This window comes from Nerophis ophidion, linkage group LG02, assembly GCF_033978795.1.
Source record: "Nerophis ophidion isolate RoL-2023_Sa linkage group LG02, RoL_Noph_v1.0, whole genome shotgun sequence".
Taxonomy (NCBI): Eukaryota; Metazoa; Chordata; class Actinopteri; order Syngnathiformes; family Syngnathidae; genus Nerophis; species Nerophis ophidion.
The window spans coordinates 37,544,063-37,561,959 of record NC_084612.1 but is presented as its reverse complement, the minus strand read 5'-3'; the positions used below and the strand labels follow the sequence as shown (position 1 = coordinate 37,561,959).

The 17,897-nt window shown below is 39.1% G+C and overlaps 1 protein-coding gene across 6 annotated transcripts in view; it reads right to left on the bottom strand.

Annotated features, from left to right (window-relative positions):
• dennd5a (DENN/MADD domain containing 5A) overlaps positions 1-17,897 on the bottom strand; it is a 92,383-nt gene that overhangs the window by 22,648 nt on the left and 51,838 nt on the right. For 5 of the 6 annotated variants that reach the window (XM_061883067.1, XM_061883059.1, XM_061883092.1 and 2 more), the window contains 5 exons: positions 16,358-17,045; positions 10,973-11,160; positions 4,234-4,542; positions 776-991; positions 453-687 (listed from right to left, as the gene is read on the bottom strand). In XM_061883067.1, coding sequence (XP_061739051.1) covers positions 453-687; positions 776-991; positions 4,234-4,542; positions 10,973-11,160; positions 16,358-17,045 — 1,636 coding nt within the window. The remainder of the gene's footprint in view (positions 1-452; positions 688-775; positions 992-4,233; positions 4,543-10,972; positions 11,161-16,357; positions 17,046-17,897) is intronic. The other variant, XM_061883100.1, reaches the window with a different exon arrangement.

Here is a 17,897-nt window from a genome sequence, read left to right as displayed (position 1 = left end):
TATAGGGACAACCCTAGTTCCTACATTGACTTCGTTATGGCCAATTAGTTGTAAAAACACACCCGCACAAATTAGTAGACACAATACAAGAGACGGTCAAGTTAGCCTTTACAAATAATAATGCTTAGTTTTGAGAGGCATTAATCTAATCTAATATTTTGTTTCTGCAGTGAATTATCATTAAAGATGTGTCTAATATTTTGCCCTTTTCACACAGTTAAATATGTATACCATGATATAATTTATTAGAATGTCTTAAAACAGCTCTTGCACTGGATCTGATTTGATTGTGCAGGTTTACTGAAAATTGTGGTGGCACATATACAACCAGTCTGTCTCACAAACACCTTCAAAATGCATCTAAATAATTACAAGAAAATGTCCTGTCTATTGTATTGGTTTTGTTCATTGACCATTTTTTTATCTAGATTCCTTCTGTCCAAATTGCTTACCAGACTCTTCGATGTCTGTACATTTCTGGTACATAGAAGTGCGCAGAGTGGGTGTGCGGACATTTAGCATCCGAACTTTATCGACTCGACCGTCAAACACTCTCAGTGTGTGCTCCTTTTCCTCATCCTCATGGCAGAGGATCTTACTGTCGATGAAGGAGGCAAACATCTGTGTCTCCAGGAAGCGAGACAGAAAAGGCAGGTAGGGCTCAGGCTGGTCAGATAGGAAAGAGGCCTACACACACATACACAAAGACAATTCATTATGAAGGGTTATGCCTTCAACTATACAACACTAGTAATAATGATCCGAAACTTCGAACCTTATCAAAGTTCTGCATCTGGTCTCGATTGGTGAACCAGGACTCCTTGTCTTGACTCGGTTGGATCACAAACACCTCGTAATCGGCAAACATTTGAGTGAAGCGGTTGGCAAACACCTCGCGCACATGGATGTTGAACTGGTGCATCTTCAGCTCCTCTTCATCACAATGAAAGCGTGACTCCTTTTTACCACCGGCATCCTCTCTCACCTCCAACTGATGAGCACAGACCCATGTGGAAGCAAAAACACGGCTGCATTGATCAATTATAACTGTAGCACTTATCAATAGGTGTCAGAAGCTCCTTTGTACAGATGCCAGAAAAAAGGAGTTCAAATAACAAAGCCATGCTTTGCTGCCTAAGTGAAACACTAGGAATGCTAACAAACTCACAATTGAAAACTAATCACAGGCAATGTGCCTATTTGGTAATTGAAACGTCCGATTAATGGACAGAAACATCCTCTAGTCTTCAACATAACATCAATGCTAATATACTATTCTCTAGTATGTCATTACTGCCATGGTTCTGAATCTGATGGTTTGATCAACATTTTTGAAGTGTAGTACAATTGTGTATCAAATTCTGTTGTATGCTAACAATTGTACTACACTTCCGGGACCACTCATTTGTACATGTAGTACATGACGATTCATATTCATTGTTTCCTTTATCTGGACTTTTTATTCATCGCTTTACTCCTAAAGTATGACAGTAGTACAACACATATTTTAGTTGTGGTGTCAATGTAAAGCTCAGTCTGAACTACAATTGTGTGTCTTGTAGGAGTGATGAAATTGCTCCCTCCTGTGTTAACCTTTGGTGCCTGCTGTTTAAAAATATATATTTTTTCAATCAAGACTTTCAAACAATTTCTGTTTTAATATGACGGTAATTGTTATCCTAAATGTAAATAAGAGCTGCACAACATTATTTTTGCAACACAATTAGTTATGCGTTCGGGGGGGATTTGTGATTCTAAAAACAAAACAAAAATAAAGGGGAACTGCACATTTTCCCTTTCATTCACAATCCTTATGTAAGACAAGAACACATGTTTTTCTTATGTCATGCATTCTAAATAGTAAATAAATGCGATCAAAAGTCTGCTTACAATGGCGCCTATGGGAGTCGCTTTATTCTGTCTATAAAGCACTTAAAAAACATCCAAACACCTCGATTAGGGTTTTAAAGTTAAAGTTAAAGTACCAATGATTGTCACACACATACAAGATGTGGCGTAATTATTCTCAGCATTTGACCCATCACCCTTGATCACCCCCTATGAGGTGAGGGGAGCAGTGGGCAGCAACGGTGCCCGGGAATCATTTATGGTGATTTAATCTCCAATTCCAACCCTTAATGCTGAGTGCCAAGCAGGGAGGTAATGGGTCCCATTTTTATAGTCTTTGGTATGACTCGGCTGGGATATGAACTCACGACATACCGATCTCAGGGCAGACACTCTATCCACAAGGCCACTGAGCAGGTTGTGGCTCCCTCAGATTTTTTTAACACTGGAGTGGGAAAAATGAGCATTTTTGAAAATAGTTCTATAATTTCTGACTGTCTGTAAGACAGTGAATGTGCACACAGGTTTGAGTTCTGAGGTACAAGGAAGGCAAGCAAAAGAGACTGGAACCTGTGTGTTCAGTTCAGCTTCTCAAGTTTGCAAACCCATGGGTAGACAAACCATGAATATTAAAGAGAAACATAAAAAAATAGGTTAAGTGTGAGTAGGTATACATCAGGGGTGCTCACACTTTTTCTGCAGGTGAGCTACTTTTCAATTGACCAAGTCGAGGAGACCTACCTCATTCCTATTTATAATTTATATTTATTTATTTATGAAAAAGACATTTTTGTTAACAAGTTAATGGTGTTTAATGATAATACAAGCATGTTTAACACACATAGATTCCTTTCTTTCATGAAGACAAGAATATAAGTTGGTGTATTTGATTCTGATGACTTGCATTGATTGGAATTAGACAGTGGTGCTGATAACGTCCGCATTTTCAAATGGAGGGAAAAAAAAGTCCTCCTTTCTGTCCAATACCACATGAAAGTGGTTGGATTTGGCATCTCATTTGTCCAACTTGCATACTCGTTTTTAAACACTTTGTTATGAGAGTAGCATATGTGTGTGGCCCTTTAATGTCTGGCAGCAGGTGAGTGACGTCAGTGAGTGTGCGGGTAGGCAAGCAAGTGAGAAAGCGGTTGCTGAGGGCAGGGGAGAAATACATTGGCATCAAACTCCGTAGCTTGCTAGCTTGTGCACGCTAGCTTTCTGAGACTCTTATTTTGTTAGCACAGGCAGGAGGAAACAGGTCTTTTATGGTGAAGACAGGAACTGTGCAGTCGGTCTTTGGAGTTTTGACAGTAGGTACGGAGTCTCTAGAAATAAAATGTGTTTCTCTGCGTCCGCCCTGTTAGTGATTTTTTTCTGAAATATGAGCTCGGAGCAGCCAGCGTCATCTCACAAGATCCTCGGGTGCCGAGAATGTCAAACAACTGACGAAAGTGAAGTCTTGGTATGATTGATGATTGCTCATTTTTATGTATATTTTTTAATGCCTGGCTTGAGATCGACTGACACACCCTCCGAGATCGACCAGTCGATCGCGATCGACGTAATGCCCACCCCTGGTATACATATACATGATGTAAGTATGTATGTATTGTAGGAACAGGCACGTTAATAATATACAAAATATATTTAACTATTTTTGCTAATTATAAGCATACGTGGCACATTAATTTCAAAATTCATTACAATGTTCACTTTTCTTTACCAACATCCCTGATTTGTCCTCACTGCAGACTTAATGAGAGCCAATAAACATACAAAAATCACTAACTGTGCAAAGTCTGCTGTCAATAGGATGCCGACTGATAGAATGTTGTTACATTCCCGTTTAGACAAAGAATGACTCAATCCTCACAAAGAAAAAAAGGGGTGGAACCAAGCTTTTTGTCTTCTCGCCATCGCCATGTCTAAATTGGCTGTCAAAGTGTACCAACTTCTCGGATTGTGTCCTCATACTTCAACTATCAAGGTGAGAGACATGATTCATGATCTCAAATAAACTTTCACAAGCACCAAGGCAAGTTAGCAGCTCACCAGCCATTGATATCAACATATCAAAACACAAGCTCTTAATCCTGGATCCGCTATAAATAGTTTTTCTGCGTCTGCACTTATAATAACAATATCACAAATACTTGGTTAATATTCAAGTCGCAAAGTTTAAATGGAGTATTGTTGGCAGTTTATGGATGGTTATTTTTTGGGTTTTATGGGCGGCATAGAGGACCTCCAATTGGGTCCATTGTGAGCAGACTTCATTTAAGAGTTAGAATGCATTAAAAATATCTGTTGTCTTGTCTTTCATACTGATTCCAAAAAAGTGCACTTCCCCTTTAAAAAAACATCTGCCTGACAATCAAATCTTACCTTTTCCAGGCTGACACCTGTCCTCTTGACCAAAGCCTGTAGCCTTGCAATTGTTTTATTCTCCCTCAGCAGGTAGGAGTTTAGAGGTGAGGCCAAGTTGCCGTTGCGTTTGTCGGAGACCACGTCGACTGATCGCAGGCCTCTGTGCTCAACTTGGAAGTCAGAGTCGAGGTTTCCTTCCGGTGTGACACCAAAGGACATTAGCACCTCTGAGATCTCTTGTATGAACTCTAATTTGTTGGGAAACTGCGGCAACTCCTCTGGAAGTTCTATAAAATGGTTGTCGATGTCCACAAAACACAAGTTGGCCTGGGGAGAAATGGAATAGAATATGAGACAGTGACCAATTCTGGGCTTGAGTGCCTTTAATACTATAAACAAAAAAACTCAAGAGTGGAAATGCTGATTGGAAAACTACAAAGTGAACGTGTATGTAATGTACCATTTCATTAGCCCGCATGTGTTGTAAAAGAGGGAGGACAATACACTCGGACACAATACTAAAAGAAAAAGCTGGCCTAGAAATTTCCTTGAGTAATCAGACAAGTTTTACAATAAAGGGTCAAGGCATAAAACATCTGGAGAAAAGTACATGCCGGAATGCAAAAAGTGAAACTGCCTTTCCTTAGGCCTAGTAGCCACACAGCAAAAACACCAATTACATAATGAACACAACAAATATTCGGAAGTTGTAACCCGTAAGAGCCAGTGCTGGTCATCTTACCTTAAAAAAGTAATTAGTTACCGTTACAAATTACTTTTCCAAAAGAGTAATTTACACTTTAAGTAACTGTGATCTTACTTTTTTTTATTCAATTTTTTTTTACGTTCAATAACATCTTTACATCAAAGATGTTTATATTAAAGGATTGAAGAATAAAAACACTATCTGCAGTATTTTACAACATTTGGCATTTATCTGAACTCTAAAATAGGTTGCAGTGTGCCATATGATATGCATATAAATAATGTATAACAATATCATATTCCATAAAGTAACAACATTAAATATTGAAAGTACAAAACCAAATACGGTACCAAAAATGTAAACTTTGGTAAAAAGAAACGAACAAACATTTGTGTAAATACAGCCTGAAAAACATATAGATAGAACTGTTAGCAAGTTTTTGGCAAATAAATGACATGCACCCCAGTAAAAGTTTTTCAAACATTCCTGCATGACATTTTGACAATAAATTGCATGAGTTTACAAATATCGGGGTCTTTTCTGAAATATAATTTTAATTATGCAAGAGAGTAATCATCTGTGATTAATCATGATAAATCCAAATTCCAAAATGTGATGAATCTGATTAAAACAATTGGCTGCATTTACTTTGGAGTTTGGTTAGCAGCAGGAACAGGTGTCACGTTGGCATGTGTTGACGACGTGAGGTGCTATTAGAGTTGCTTGAGGAAGACGTGGATAAACGTTTTCTTCCAGGGCGTGCATGTTATACATAAACATTCTTGTCTTTAATTTCCATCCATCCGTCCATCCATCTCCTACCGCTTGTCCCTTTTGGGGTTGCGGGGGGTGCTGGAGCCTATCTCAGCTGCATTTGGGAGGAAGGCAGGGTTTCAATGAGCGAAAAGTAATGCTGGTACTTGCAGTTTGAGTATCCATTCATCCATCCATTTTTTATCGCTTATTCCCTTTTGGGGACGCGGGGGGCGCTGGCGCCTATCTCAGCTACAATCGGGCGGATGGCGGGGTACACCCTGGACAAGTCACCACCTCATCGCAGGGCCAACACAGATAGACAACATTCACACTCACATTCACACACTTGGGCCAATTTAGTGTTGCCAATCAACCTATCCCCAGGTGCATGTCTTTGGAAGTGGGAGGAAGCCGGAGTACCCGGAGGGTACCCACGCTGTTACGGGGAGAACATGTAAACTCCACACAGAAAGATCCCGAGTAGTCCTGAGTAGATCCAGGACTACTCAGGACCTTCGCATTGTGAGGCAGACGCACTAACCCCTCTGCCACCGTGAAGCCCGCTTTGTGTATTAGAATAATTGTTATTCAATACTAAATGTAATATTATCATTACCATACTGTGAACATGCTGTGTCTTTTGTATTTTTGCACAGTAGTGTCAAATTACAGTGAATCTGGAGAGTATTTAGCGCTTCAATTTTTCCAGCGTTGAAAAGCCAGCATCTGTGATGGTATGGGGGTGTATTAGTGCCCAAGGCATGGGTAACTTACACATTTGTGAAGGCACCATTAATGCTGAAAGGTACATACAGGTTTTGGAGCAACTTATGTTGCCATCCAAGCAACGTTGTCATGGACGCCCCTGCTTATTTCAGCAAGACAATACCAAGCCACGTGTTACATCAGCGTGGCTTCATAGTAAAAGAGTGCGGGTACTAGACTGGCCTGCCTGTAGTCCACACCTGTGGCCCATTATGAAGCCTAAAATACCACAACGGTGACCGCGGACTGTTGAACAACTTAAGCTGTACATAAAACAAGAATGGGAAAGAATTCCACCTGAAAAGCTTCAAAGAGGTGTCTCCTCAGTTCCCAAACGTTTATTGAGTGTTGTTTAAGATGTAACACAGTGGTGAACATGCCCTTTCCCAACTACTTTGGCACGTGTCACAGCCATGAAATTATAAGTTAATTATTATTTGCAAAAAAAAATAATGTTTATGAGTTTGAACATCAAATATGTTGTTTTTGTAGCATATTCAACTTAATATGGGTTGAAAAGGATTTGCAAATCATTGTATCCTGTTTATATTTACATCTAACACAATTTCCCAACTCATATGGAAACGGGGTTTGTATAATTCTTAAATGTTGGACCTCCAGAATCAGCATGTCCTCATCATTTGTGTCAACGACGTAAAATTACTTTTGAAAACCCTTGTCAAGTAGACTTCATGTCTGCAACCAACCATTATGACGTAAAATATGTAAAATACAATTTGCCGTGAAAACATAATATGTGTATTTTTCAAGTAAACCAGATCATTTATTTTGTGTTTGTGTATGACTTTTTGTCCAACACGAGCAGATATTTAAACTATTTTTTAGCGAGAGTTCACTCACACCTGCTAACAGTTTCCGCTGTCACTTTCAGCCTTTCTCAGAGCAGTCGCTGCCTCCTGGTCTGACAAGTTTAGAACAGCTGGCTGTGTTTTGGCCCCCCACATTTCTTACTATATAAAAACTATTTGTCTGCACACAAGAGAGACAATTATTTCTTCAATTTACTTTTACTATTTTATTAATAGTGTAGGGAACTTTTTTCTAGACGCTGGATGTGATTGAGGCTCATTGGGTCGCTCTGCTGTCAGACACGGAACTCGCCGGGAATTGGAAACGGCGTAAGTGTGAAGTGAAGTTCTCTTTTTGCAAAGGTGATGATCCTTCCACGGATTTACATAAAGAAACTTTGTCACATTTTTACTTTCTCTATTTGGTCAAGTTTGATATCCTCTTGGTGCTGCATCAAAAACCAAAAAACCCACAAACTGTGGTTTAGCCTTTTTTGAGGGGAAAAAAGTTGCAAATGAGATATTTGTTTTGTTCATTTAAATGAAAGACTGTATTCTTTCTATATAAGTTGTAGGTTTGTTAACTTTAAAATATCACAGAGGAAGTGCTAGAGCACATCCATGTGACAATACTGAACCCTAGAGACCAGTCAGTAATCATCATTTGTTTTCCTCAAAAAATAAAAATAAAAAAAACAACAACAAAAGAAAAAGAAAAAAAAAAGCCCCTACATTCAACTGATCGTCGACTATGGGCAAAATCTAAAGATCAGATTCAACTATGAATATCTACAGTTGAAGCCAGCTCTACTACTTATAGCAGTTAACTTCTTCTCCCACTGGTAAACATTAAAGAGTGTTAAAAAGTTACTTGAAACAGTACCTGTACAATAACATTTTTAAATTCCCATGCTAAAATTAGTGAGGGAGCCAGACAGGAAGTAGAACTGAAATAAGGGCGCTAACCAGGAAATAACCATAAACTCAGGGAAATAATACAAAAGTGCATCAGGCCTGACGTAACAGCTCCAGTCATTTAGATTCCGAATTGGAGGTCAAACTAGCTGGGTTCTACCTCCAAGGATGGATCTACTACTATATATATATATATATGTGTATATATATATATATATATATATATATATATATATATATATATATATATATATATATATATATATATATATATATATATATATATATATATATATACATATATATATATACATATATACATATATATATTTATATATATATATATGTATAGGAATTATGAAGCGGCTGTGACAATAAATGATAAATGATAAATCGGTTGTACTTGTATAGCGCTTTTCTACCTTCAAGGTACTCAAAGCGCTTTGACACTACTTCCACATTTACCCATTCACACACACATTCACACACTGATGGAGGGAGCTGCCATGCCATCAGGAGCAAGGGTGAAGGGTCTTGCTCAGGACACAACAGACGTGACATGGTTGGTACTAGGTGGGGATTGAAACAGGGACCCTCGGGTTGCGCACGGCCACTCTCCCACTGCGCCACGCCGTCCCATTCCAATACCGGAATCCATTGTTTCATTCTGTCGTTTTGATAAATTGGGTTTTGTTTTGGGGCCAATGAAGCAGTGTTTGTGTGTCCAAGTTTGGCTTCAGTTCCACTGTTTTATCAGCAGGGCAAATGTTCTCTAGTCAATTTACAGTAAAATTTAGAACTTGGTCTTATCCATGACAACATCAGTGTGAAAGAAATCAAGTCGAGATGTCCCGATCTCGATCACCAGATAGGACTGGTAGCTGATATAAGTATTTTTTTAACAAATCGAATATCAGCTGACGAGCTTACCTCAGCTGTGTCCTGGTGTTCACAAGCTAAAGATTGTACTCATGTAAAAGAATATTTCTAAAGGGATGCACGCTAAGGGAGACACACTAACATTTCTGTATTACCTTGTTACAAACATGTAGGAGTTGCGTGTGTGAATTCCAGGAGGGATTGGTATCTCGAACACCGGCTAGAATTTAAGAGCAAGCGAGAACGAATGTGTCGCGGTTATTATCCATCCCCCATAATCTATAAACGAATAACATAATCAAAACAGTAGTATTTCTAATAGTCGCCTCAATGGCAGAAAATAAACGTTTCTTACAGGTTACAAAACAGAAGACTACAGGAAGATGACGAGCTCAACATGCTACATATACTACACACAGAAAGATGAATAAAGAAGTTAACTGTTCAACTTGAGCTCTGGAATGTAAACAAAAGGGAGTGGATTGATAACAATATCGATAGTAACAAGATGAATTATATTATCAGTATATGGTCGATATTACAGTAATTAGGTCAATATTTTTTATTATCACAAAATATTTTTTTCTCATTTTTGTTACTAAGGCTTTGAGGGCACAGGCCAAATTATTTAAATTGGAGGCAAACATAGTTTTTGTTTAGTTTTTGTGCACCATCCACTTTAATTTGCTCAAAAAATAGTATTGAGCATTCACTACCTGCTGACAAATGCGATAACATACTGCATCATTTCCAGTTGTATGATGTTTTCAAAACTATTATGAATCTACTTGTTAATTTACTGGTAATATCTGGTTACTTTTTTTTGTAACATGGTTCTAGCTACACTTCTGTTAAAATGTAGTTCTCATCTTCTGTTGTTTTAAATACTTTACATTAGTTTTGAGCGATACCACAAATTTGGTATTGACCCAATACCAAGTAATTACAGGGGCACTACTTGCCATACCAATGCTGATACTCAAAACATTTTCAAAATCATTGAATTAATAAACTTTTGATCAAAATTATAATCAGACAAAAACACATTGTCAGAAAATATTCAAATTATTTCTTACTGTTGACTCTCAAATATTGTGACGCAAGAAAAAAGCAAAATAAGAGTTTTGTATCGATATAAACCCAGTTGTAACGACCATATACAGATATTATATTTGGTATCATTACTGTCAATATTTGTATCAATCAACCCACCTTTGTTTACATTTTTAAAGCTCGAGCTTAGCATAGACGGCTTAAGAATGTTTGTTTTAGCTTCGAGCTCGTTAGCAAGGACGCAACAGTGCGTTAAGAGCGCGGTCGTCTGCTTGTCGTTGCCAAAGCAGCGAGAATGCGTCATCACCAAGCATTATCACGATACGATAGTATTGAAAGGTCTGTGGTTGGCCACGTTTGATCATTTATATTGTATATCGTTTATACATTTTTTTATTTTCCTGAAGGAACTCTCCTGAAGGAATCAATTAAGTACTATCTTTCTATCTATCTATATCCCGCAACCCTATATCAAATCTGAAGCCAAAAAATCAGATCTGCGAGGCCAAAAATGGTGATTGGTACATCACTAAAATCAAGCAACCAAACCCTGGTCTAAGGCAAATTGATGTTTATTATCAACACACAGACACAGTGTAAGGAGGAAACATACATTTTCCACATCACACTTGGATACAATGTTCGGTACAAAATGTTCCATCAGGCAGAGAAAGTTATTCAAAGATCCAAATTAAAGCCTGAGCATACAGCTCAACTGAACACAATCAGTGTACTCAGCGTCACACAATATTATGTGACGTACCACAATACATTGTGCAAAGCTGGTACTGGCCGTGTGTGTCTCTGCTTATAAAGGTAAAATACACTGGTATTGTGGAGTTGTGTTTAGGGCAACGTAAAAGTGAGTAATTACCTCCTGTGGTAGCTCTAACTTGGTCCGGTCATCCTGTCCATTCGAGTGCAGGCCCATTAGATACGGCACAGGTGCATCAAGGAAGTGGAGGAGAGAGGCGGGCAGAATGGGAACATACACATGCTGCCACTGGAAGGGGAACATTAAGGCTGTGATGCTCTCGGCTACAGTCATCAGCCTTTGGTAATCTGTAGGAGGCACACAAACAAAGAGTGAGCGACTGAACTATTATTTTTATCAAGTAGACCGGCACCCTAGTGAGAGCAGTCCTAGTGCTGCATAGACTTGAATTTTTTTTTTCCTTGGGTGGAGCGTAGGCGGGGTGAATAGGTAGTTGGGGGGCTTCCTGGGCTAGAAAAACCTTTCTGAAAGCCACCACTTATCAGTGGTCAGTCCCTTTTTGAATCAAGTATTTTCAATATCAGTAAAATAATTACTGATAGGTTAAGATATCATGCTTGGCAGCTGTTTGATAAGATTAGTTCATCAATATTCATGAATTAAAAATAGCATTAAAACTCCTCTCCGGATTGATAAATTGCAAAACTTTACCAACGTATGTTCTCTTATACAAATTTTTAGACCCTGAGAATGACATGTCCCATGATATTTGCAAAACTTTTATTTTTAGGGGTAGGCCATAACATAAGGATTAGGCTATTGGATTTTGGTGGAATGGGGTTTATAATGTAGCTTTTATGAATGTCTATTTATTAAATTCATCCTGCAAATACTAGAAAGTAGTCCGTAAACTAACACACTTTAGTGTTTGTACAGTTTGTGCATATTCTGGTCATATGGTCATTAAAGCACTGTTAAAAACAAGATGGTGACCTAAGACTTTAGCTGAGTTACTTTTTTTTGTGCAACCCAGATTACTAACAATGACCAAAACATAGCTTGTTTTGAAAGGTTATAATGTCAGTACAGGCAGATAACTTGATGTGTTAAGAACACCTCCAGAATAGTATCCTTGAGAAGATCTCAGTGTATGAACTGTATCAACCAAAGTCAACTGACACGCTGACTCAGACAAATTCCCTTTTCATGACTTCACACATCAGGACTGCTTCATAGTTCACACTCCAATCAAGCGGGCCACGTAGTAATAGAACAGTATGTGTCTGGTTTTCCTCATCCACATTCCTGTTTCATCTTGTTGACAGCTACGGCTCTGCAGCAGCAGGAGGAGCATTGCCTTCCCTCTTATGGCGATGAAAATAAATTCCATTCCTTTGGCCATGCATTAGTTTATAAGACAAGCCCAATCACTCTAAACTAGCTTATCCTCTTGGGAGGGAAATTAGGATACTAATATGAGCCCCTTGTCCTTTTGACAAATACACATGACCTTAATTGGGGAATGGACTAAATGGTGACTTCAACATTATTTACAAAGTATGCCCCCACTGGCATCTATATTAGGTACAAACCCCGTTTCCATATGAGTGGGGAAATTGTGTTAGATGTAAATATAAACGGAATACAATGATTTGCAAATCATTTTCAACCCATATTCAGTTGAATATGCTACAAAGACAACATATTTGATGTTCAAACTGATGAAGGTTTTTTATTTGGAAATAATCATTAACTTTAGAATTTGATGCCAGCAACACGTGACAAAGAAGTTGGGAAAGGTGGCAATAAATACTGATAAAGCTGAGGAATAAGCATCAAACACTTAGTTGGAACATCCCACAGGTGTGCTGGGTAATTGGGAACAGGTGGGTGCCATGATTGGGTATAAAAACAGCTCCCCAAAAAATGCTCAGTCTTTCACAAAAAGGATGGGGCGAGGTACACCCCTTTGTCCACAACTGCGTGAGCAAATAGTCAAACAGTTTAAGAACAACGTTTGCTAGAAATTTAGGGATTTTAACATCTACGATCCATAATATCATCAAAAGGTTCAGAGAATCTGGAGAAATCACTCCACGTAAGCGGCATGGCCAGAAACCAACATTGAATGACCGTGACCTTCGATCCCTCAGACGGCACTGTATCAAAAACCGACATCAATCTCTAAAGGATATCACCACATGGGCTCAGGAACACTTCAGAAAACCACTGTCACTAAATACAGTTCGTCGCTACATCTGTAAGTGCAAGTTAAAGCTCTACTATGCAAAGCGAAAGCCTTTTTTTAACAACATCCAGAAACGCCGCCGGCTTCTCTGGGCTCAACGTCATCTAAGATGGACTGATGCAAAGTGGAAAAGTGTTCTGTGGTCTGAGGGGTCCACATTTCAAATAGTTTTTGGAAATATTCGACATCGTGTCATCCGGACCAAAGGGGAAACGAACCACCCAGACTGATATCGACGCAAAGTTAAAAAGCCAGCATCTGTGATGGTATGGGGGTGCATTAGTGCCCAAGGCATGGGTAACTTACACATCAGTGAAGGCACCATTAGTGCTGAAAGGTACATACAGGTTTTGGAACAACATATGCTGTCATCTAAGCGCCATCTTTTTCATGGACGCCCCTGCTTATTTCAGCAAGACAATGCCAAGCCACATTCAGCAAGTGTTACAACAGTGTGGCTTCGTAAAAAAAAAATAAAAAAAAAGTGTGCGGGTACTTTCCTGGCCCGCCTGCAGTCCAGACCTGTCTCCCATCGAAAATGTGTGGCGCATTATGAAGCGTGAAATACGACAGCAGAGACCCCTAGACTGTTGAACGACTGAAGCTCTACATAAAAAAAGAATGGGACAGAATTCCACTTTCAAAGCTTCAACAATTATTTTCCTCAGTTCCCAAACGTTTATTGAGTGTTGTTAAAAGAAAAGGTGATGTAACACAGTGGTGAACATGCCGTTTCCCAACTACTTTGGCACGTGTTGCAGCCATGAAATTCTAAGTTAATTATTATTTGAAAAAAAAAAATAAAGTTTATGAGTTTGAACATCAAATATCTTGTTTTTGTAGTGCATTCACTTGAATATGAGTTGAAAAGGATTTGCAAATCATTGTATTCCGTTTATATTTACATCTAACGCAATTTCCCAACTCATATGGAAACGAGGTTTGTACATCTACACAAGTAATGTGATCCAGTATACATAGAAAATATTACCAAAAAGTGTGATGCAGTACAGTTTCACAAAACTACAAAATACAACCGCAACAATGCAACAAATTGTTAATTAGGGCTGGGCAATCAAAAAAATAATCAAAACCAATATTTAGACAATCAAACAGACGTAAAACTGTTGTGCCGGTTCATTAGATTGGTGTCTACTAATAGACTGCTTCATGGTGGCAGTTGTTAAATGGATAGACATCCACAAATTATAGAAAGGATTGTGGGAAAAAACAACTTAACATTAGAGTTATATTTAAAAAAAATACCTGTTGTTCATTAGGTAATAGTTATAATTTACATTTCCACATACCAGTGCACTAAAATCATTTTCCTTGCAAAAAATAAAAGGGTTTTCTCCATTTTTTGCAACAGCTAATGTGTTTTAAACTCAACAAATTCCCCTTAGTTTGTTTGTTCAGTTACAGGTTTCAAAATATACACATATCTGGAGAATAAACAGATTTTAGAGTTTTGCCCTGCCATAATTGATGAATTACAGTAATACATTTTTGATAGTATCAGTCATAAACAAGCAGTGTCTTAAAGAGGTTATGTTGTCATCAATGTGGGTTTTCATTGTGCGAACAGCTTCCTGTCAACATTTTGTGATGTGTCACCGCAGAAATGGTATGATGAGTAAGTAGGTAGACTTTGCAGGTAGTGTTCTGATTACATTTTGGGAAGATCCCATACACTGAATAAAACCCTGTTACTCAAAATGGAAATCACATTTTGTTTTAAATTGAATTTGCTTTGTGTTATTAGTCAAAATCTCTCAAACCGCACTTCATTCGGATCTGATCCACATGAAATACATTCTATTATGTGTAGTCATTAGATCAGGCTGTAATTTTATAAATGATTAACAAGATGCTGAATTTCATCTGCACCCAAAATAAAAAAAAATCATTTTGCAGGTGACCAAGGCTCAACCATGTAATGTTATCTATGAATGGGATCATATTACATGGTGGAGGGCATGTACTTTTGAAGAAATGAAAAGCACATTTTACATTTCACACTCTAAATAGCATATTTACGTTTAACACTTAACTCTCCTATCACCATTCAGTGGCGTGATGCTTGTGCGTATCACATTCAAACCACATAAACTAAAACAAGATTGTGCAGGAAACACACAATTGAAACTAAGGAGCTACTTGCTGGCTGCGATACATTGCACCACTTCAAATATTGAACATATGTCCTACACATGACTCCTCGTGTCCCTTGCCAAAGTTAAAAAGCAGAAATGACCCGAAAAATGTGACTTTATTTGACCGTCACAAATTAGCTGACCCATGACCTAGAGAGGACAATGTTCCCCCAGAGAGATTGGGTAAACACTGTCTTGGAGCAAGTCATTCAAGAGATCATGGCAGAGATGTTGTGTGGCTGGTTGCAAATCTCGGCTTTATTTCAAGGCCTCAAAGTTGTCTTCTTGTAAAGCATCACATTCCTCAATGTGTGTGTGTGTGTGTGTTTAAGTGCAATGTTTCCTCCAAACTATCCCTTGGTTCTTCCCTGTGGAATACTGCCAATCGACACCCTTCACACGTTCTGCAGCTCTCCCAAGGGGGAGAGGGCATGATGTCACCTCCAACCAATGATAATCATCCTGCATCATGGCTATCCTCCCTGTCTCGAGGTTGCCTAGCAACACCACAGCTTTTCCTCTTAAGAGCCTCTCACCCAGTGTGTCCTGGTGTTTTATAAACCATTTGCCCTTTCATGCCATTGTAATGGATCCAAACACCAGTTCACATCTAGCACACACACTACTTACGCTCAGCAAATAGCATACTCTCCCACATGAGAAACTACTGCTGCGACAGGGGATGGTGTCTCTAAATTTGACATACGAGTTTAATGTGTATACAATAAATGCATCAGCATCCCACTGTACAAACAGCAGACTAGCATGAGATGGGTAAGGTTCTTCGGGTTATACAGGCTGCTACTTAAGACTGTCCTTCTTTAATGGACACTTACAAGGTTACGTAACCTCTTAGACAAGTGGCTCCAACATGTATAGCAGAGATTTGCCAGAGCCTTGAGTCACTTTCATTTACTGGAAACCTTAAAATGCAAACTACAACCTCCATACAAAAAACACGTTTCTGACATATCAGTCAAAACTGAGCAGTTATGATTGCACTTTACAACAAATATTCCATTATTAGAATTGTTTAGTGCCATATGCTGTGGCTGCAGATTGTATAAAACCATGTTGAGTACTGATGGGACCATAAAACAAATACTGAGTGAGTGCAAATGCAGCGGATGTGCTACTTACGCTGCGAGTAGAGCAGTATCTGCATCTCGAGCAGCGCACATGTGAAGAGTTGAAGAACATTCTCCACCCCCAGCAGGTTGATTACTTCCCTAATGGAAAAGTCAAAGAGTGGCAGTTCTGATGTGCTGGGCCTCTGGCACACCACAGGCCCATAGACGCCTGAAAACTTTAGGGATCGCCCGGAGGGTGTCAGGGGCACCTCATAGAGGATGTTGTAGATGTAGCTCTCCAGCGGGAGGGGTGGGGGATGGGGCGAGGTAACAGCCTGGTGAAGCTGCTGCAGCACTTTTTTGCAGGCCTGGGCAAAGGCCATTGGTGTTATCAAGCAGATGCACTTTGACACGTACAGCGTGTCTCGGCTGATGTCATATGAATTGAAACGCTGCAGACGGGAGATAGCGGGCGCTGCGTGGAGGACGGGCCGATGGTGGGAGTGGTGGAGTCGCGGCTGTTCCTCGGGTGGACGAGAGGAGGTGGCTGTGTGCAAGATGTCGTACTGCTCTGCATTGTGCATGTGGTAAAGAGTTTGCATGGCGCTGCAGATCTGTTTACTGGTCACCTCTTCGAAGAAAGTGAGGGCAAATCCATAAGTCCGGGAGCCGTCCTCTCGAGTGATGATAAAGGAGTGGAACTGCGGCTCCCGAGAGTCCACCTGTGTCCTGAAAGCAAGACCCTTTGGCATGCAGAGCTGCAGGAAGACAGAAGAAAAATGAGATTTGAGATTAAAAGTGTTGAGGTTGTAAAGTAGGGGATTTTGAAAACTTAGAGTAACAAACAGTCTTTTTCCTTGTCAGATGAGTAATTGGATACAGCCAGATTTAAGGTTGATTAGCATTCCAAAAAAGCACACCCCAGAAAATAGAACACTTGGTTCAGCACTGTTAAAATCAAAATATTTGTGCTAATGTATTCCCTGCACGGCCCTTTGTTAGTACTATTCAAATTAAAAAAAGATATTATGCATACAGTGCAACCTCGGTTGCACTGTATGCATAATATTTATTCTTTTATAATATTTATTCTTTTATTCTTTTATTTATTCTTTTATTCTTTTATTCTTGATTATTGTAGCTACATGTCTGTTTAAGTCTTGTGATTTTAAACTGCGGATGCACCACAAGGCTAGTGACAGACTTAGGTTGTTTCCATGCAATAAATTAATCTGATTTCTCAATTTATTTGTCCCAAAATAAGCTTTCTTAAACACATGGAAACACTTTAATCTGAACGTGTTTGGCTTTTGAAAAATCGGATTAACACACCTACATTATGCAATTGAAAAGCATTTTCTCTGGCACGTAGCCGTTATCAGCACGCCAACCTCCGTGGAGGACCAACCTGCCGCTCTTTACCATGTTATTCACAAGCTGAAAAGAAAAAGCTGTGGGCGGAAACTGGGTAATTGTGGTCTTTTTAGAGTGTTTAGCTAGGTGGGAATGTAAATACAAGAAGAGAAGGCTACATGATTATAAATACCGCTAACAGCTTTCAATCTCCGGATCTAACCGATATCTTCAACTTTTTTCAACTATTTTATGTT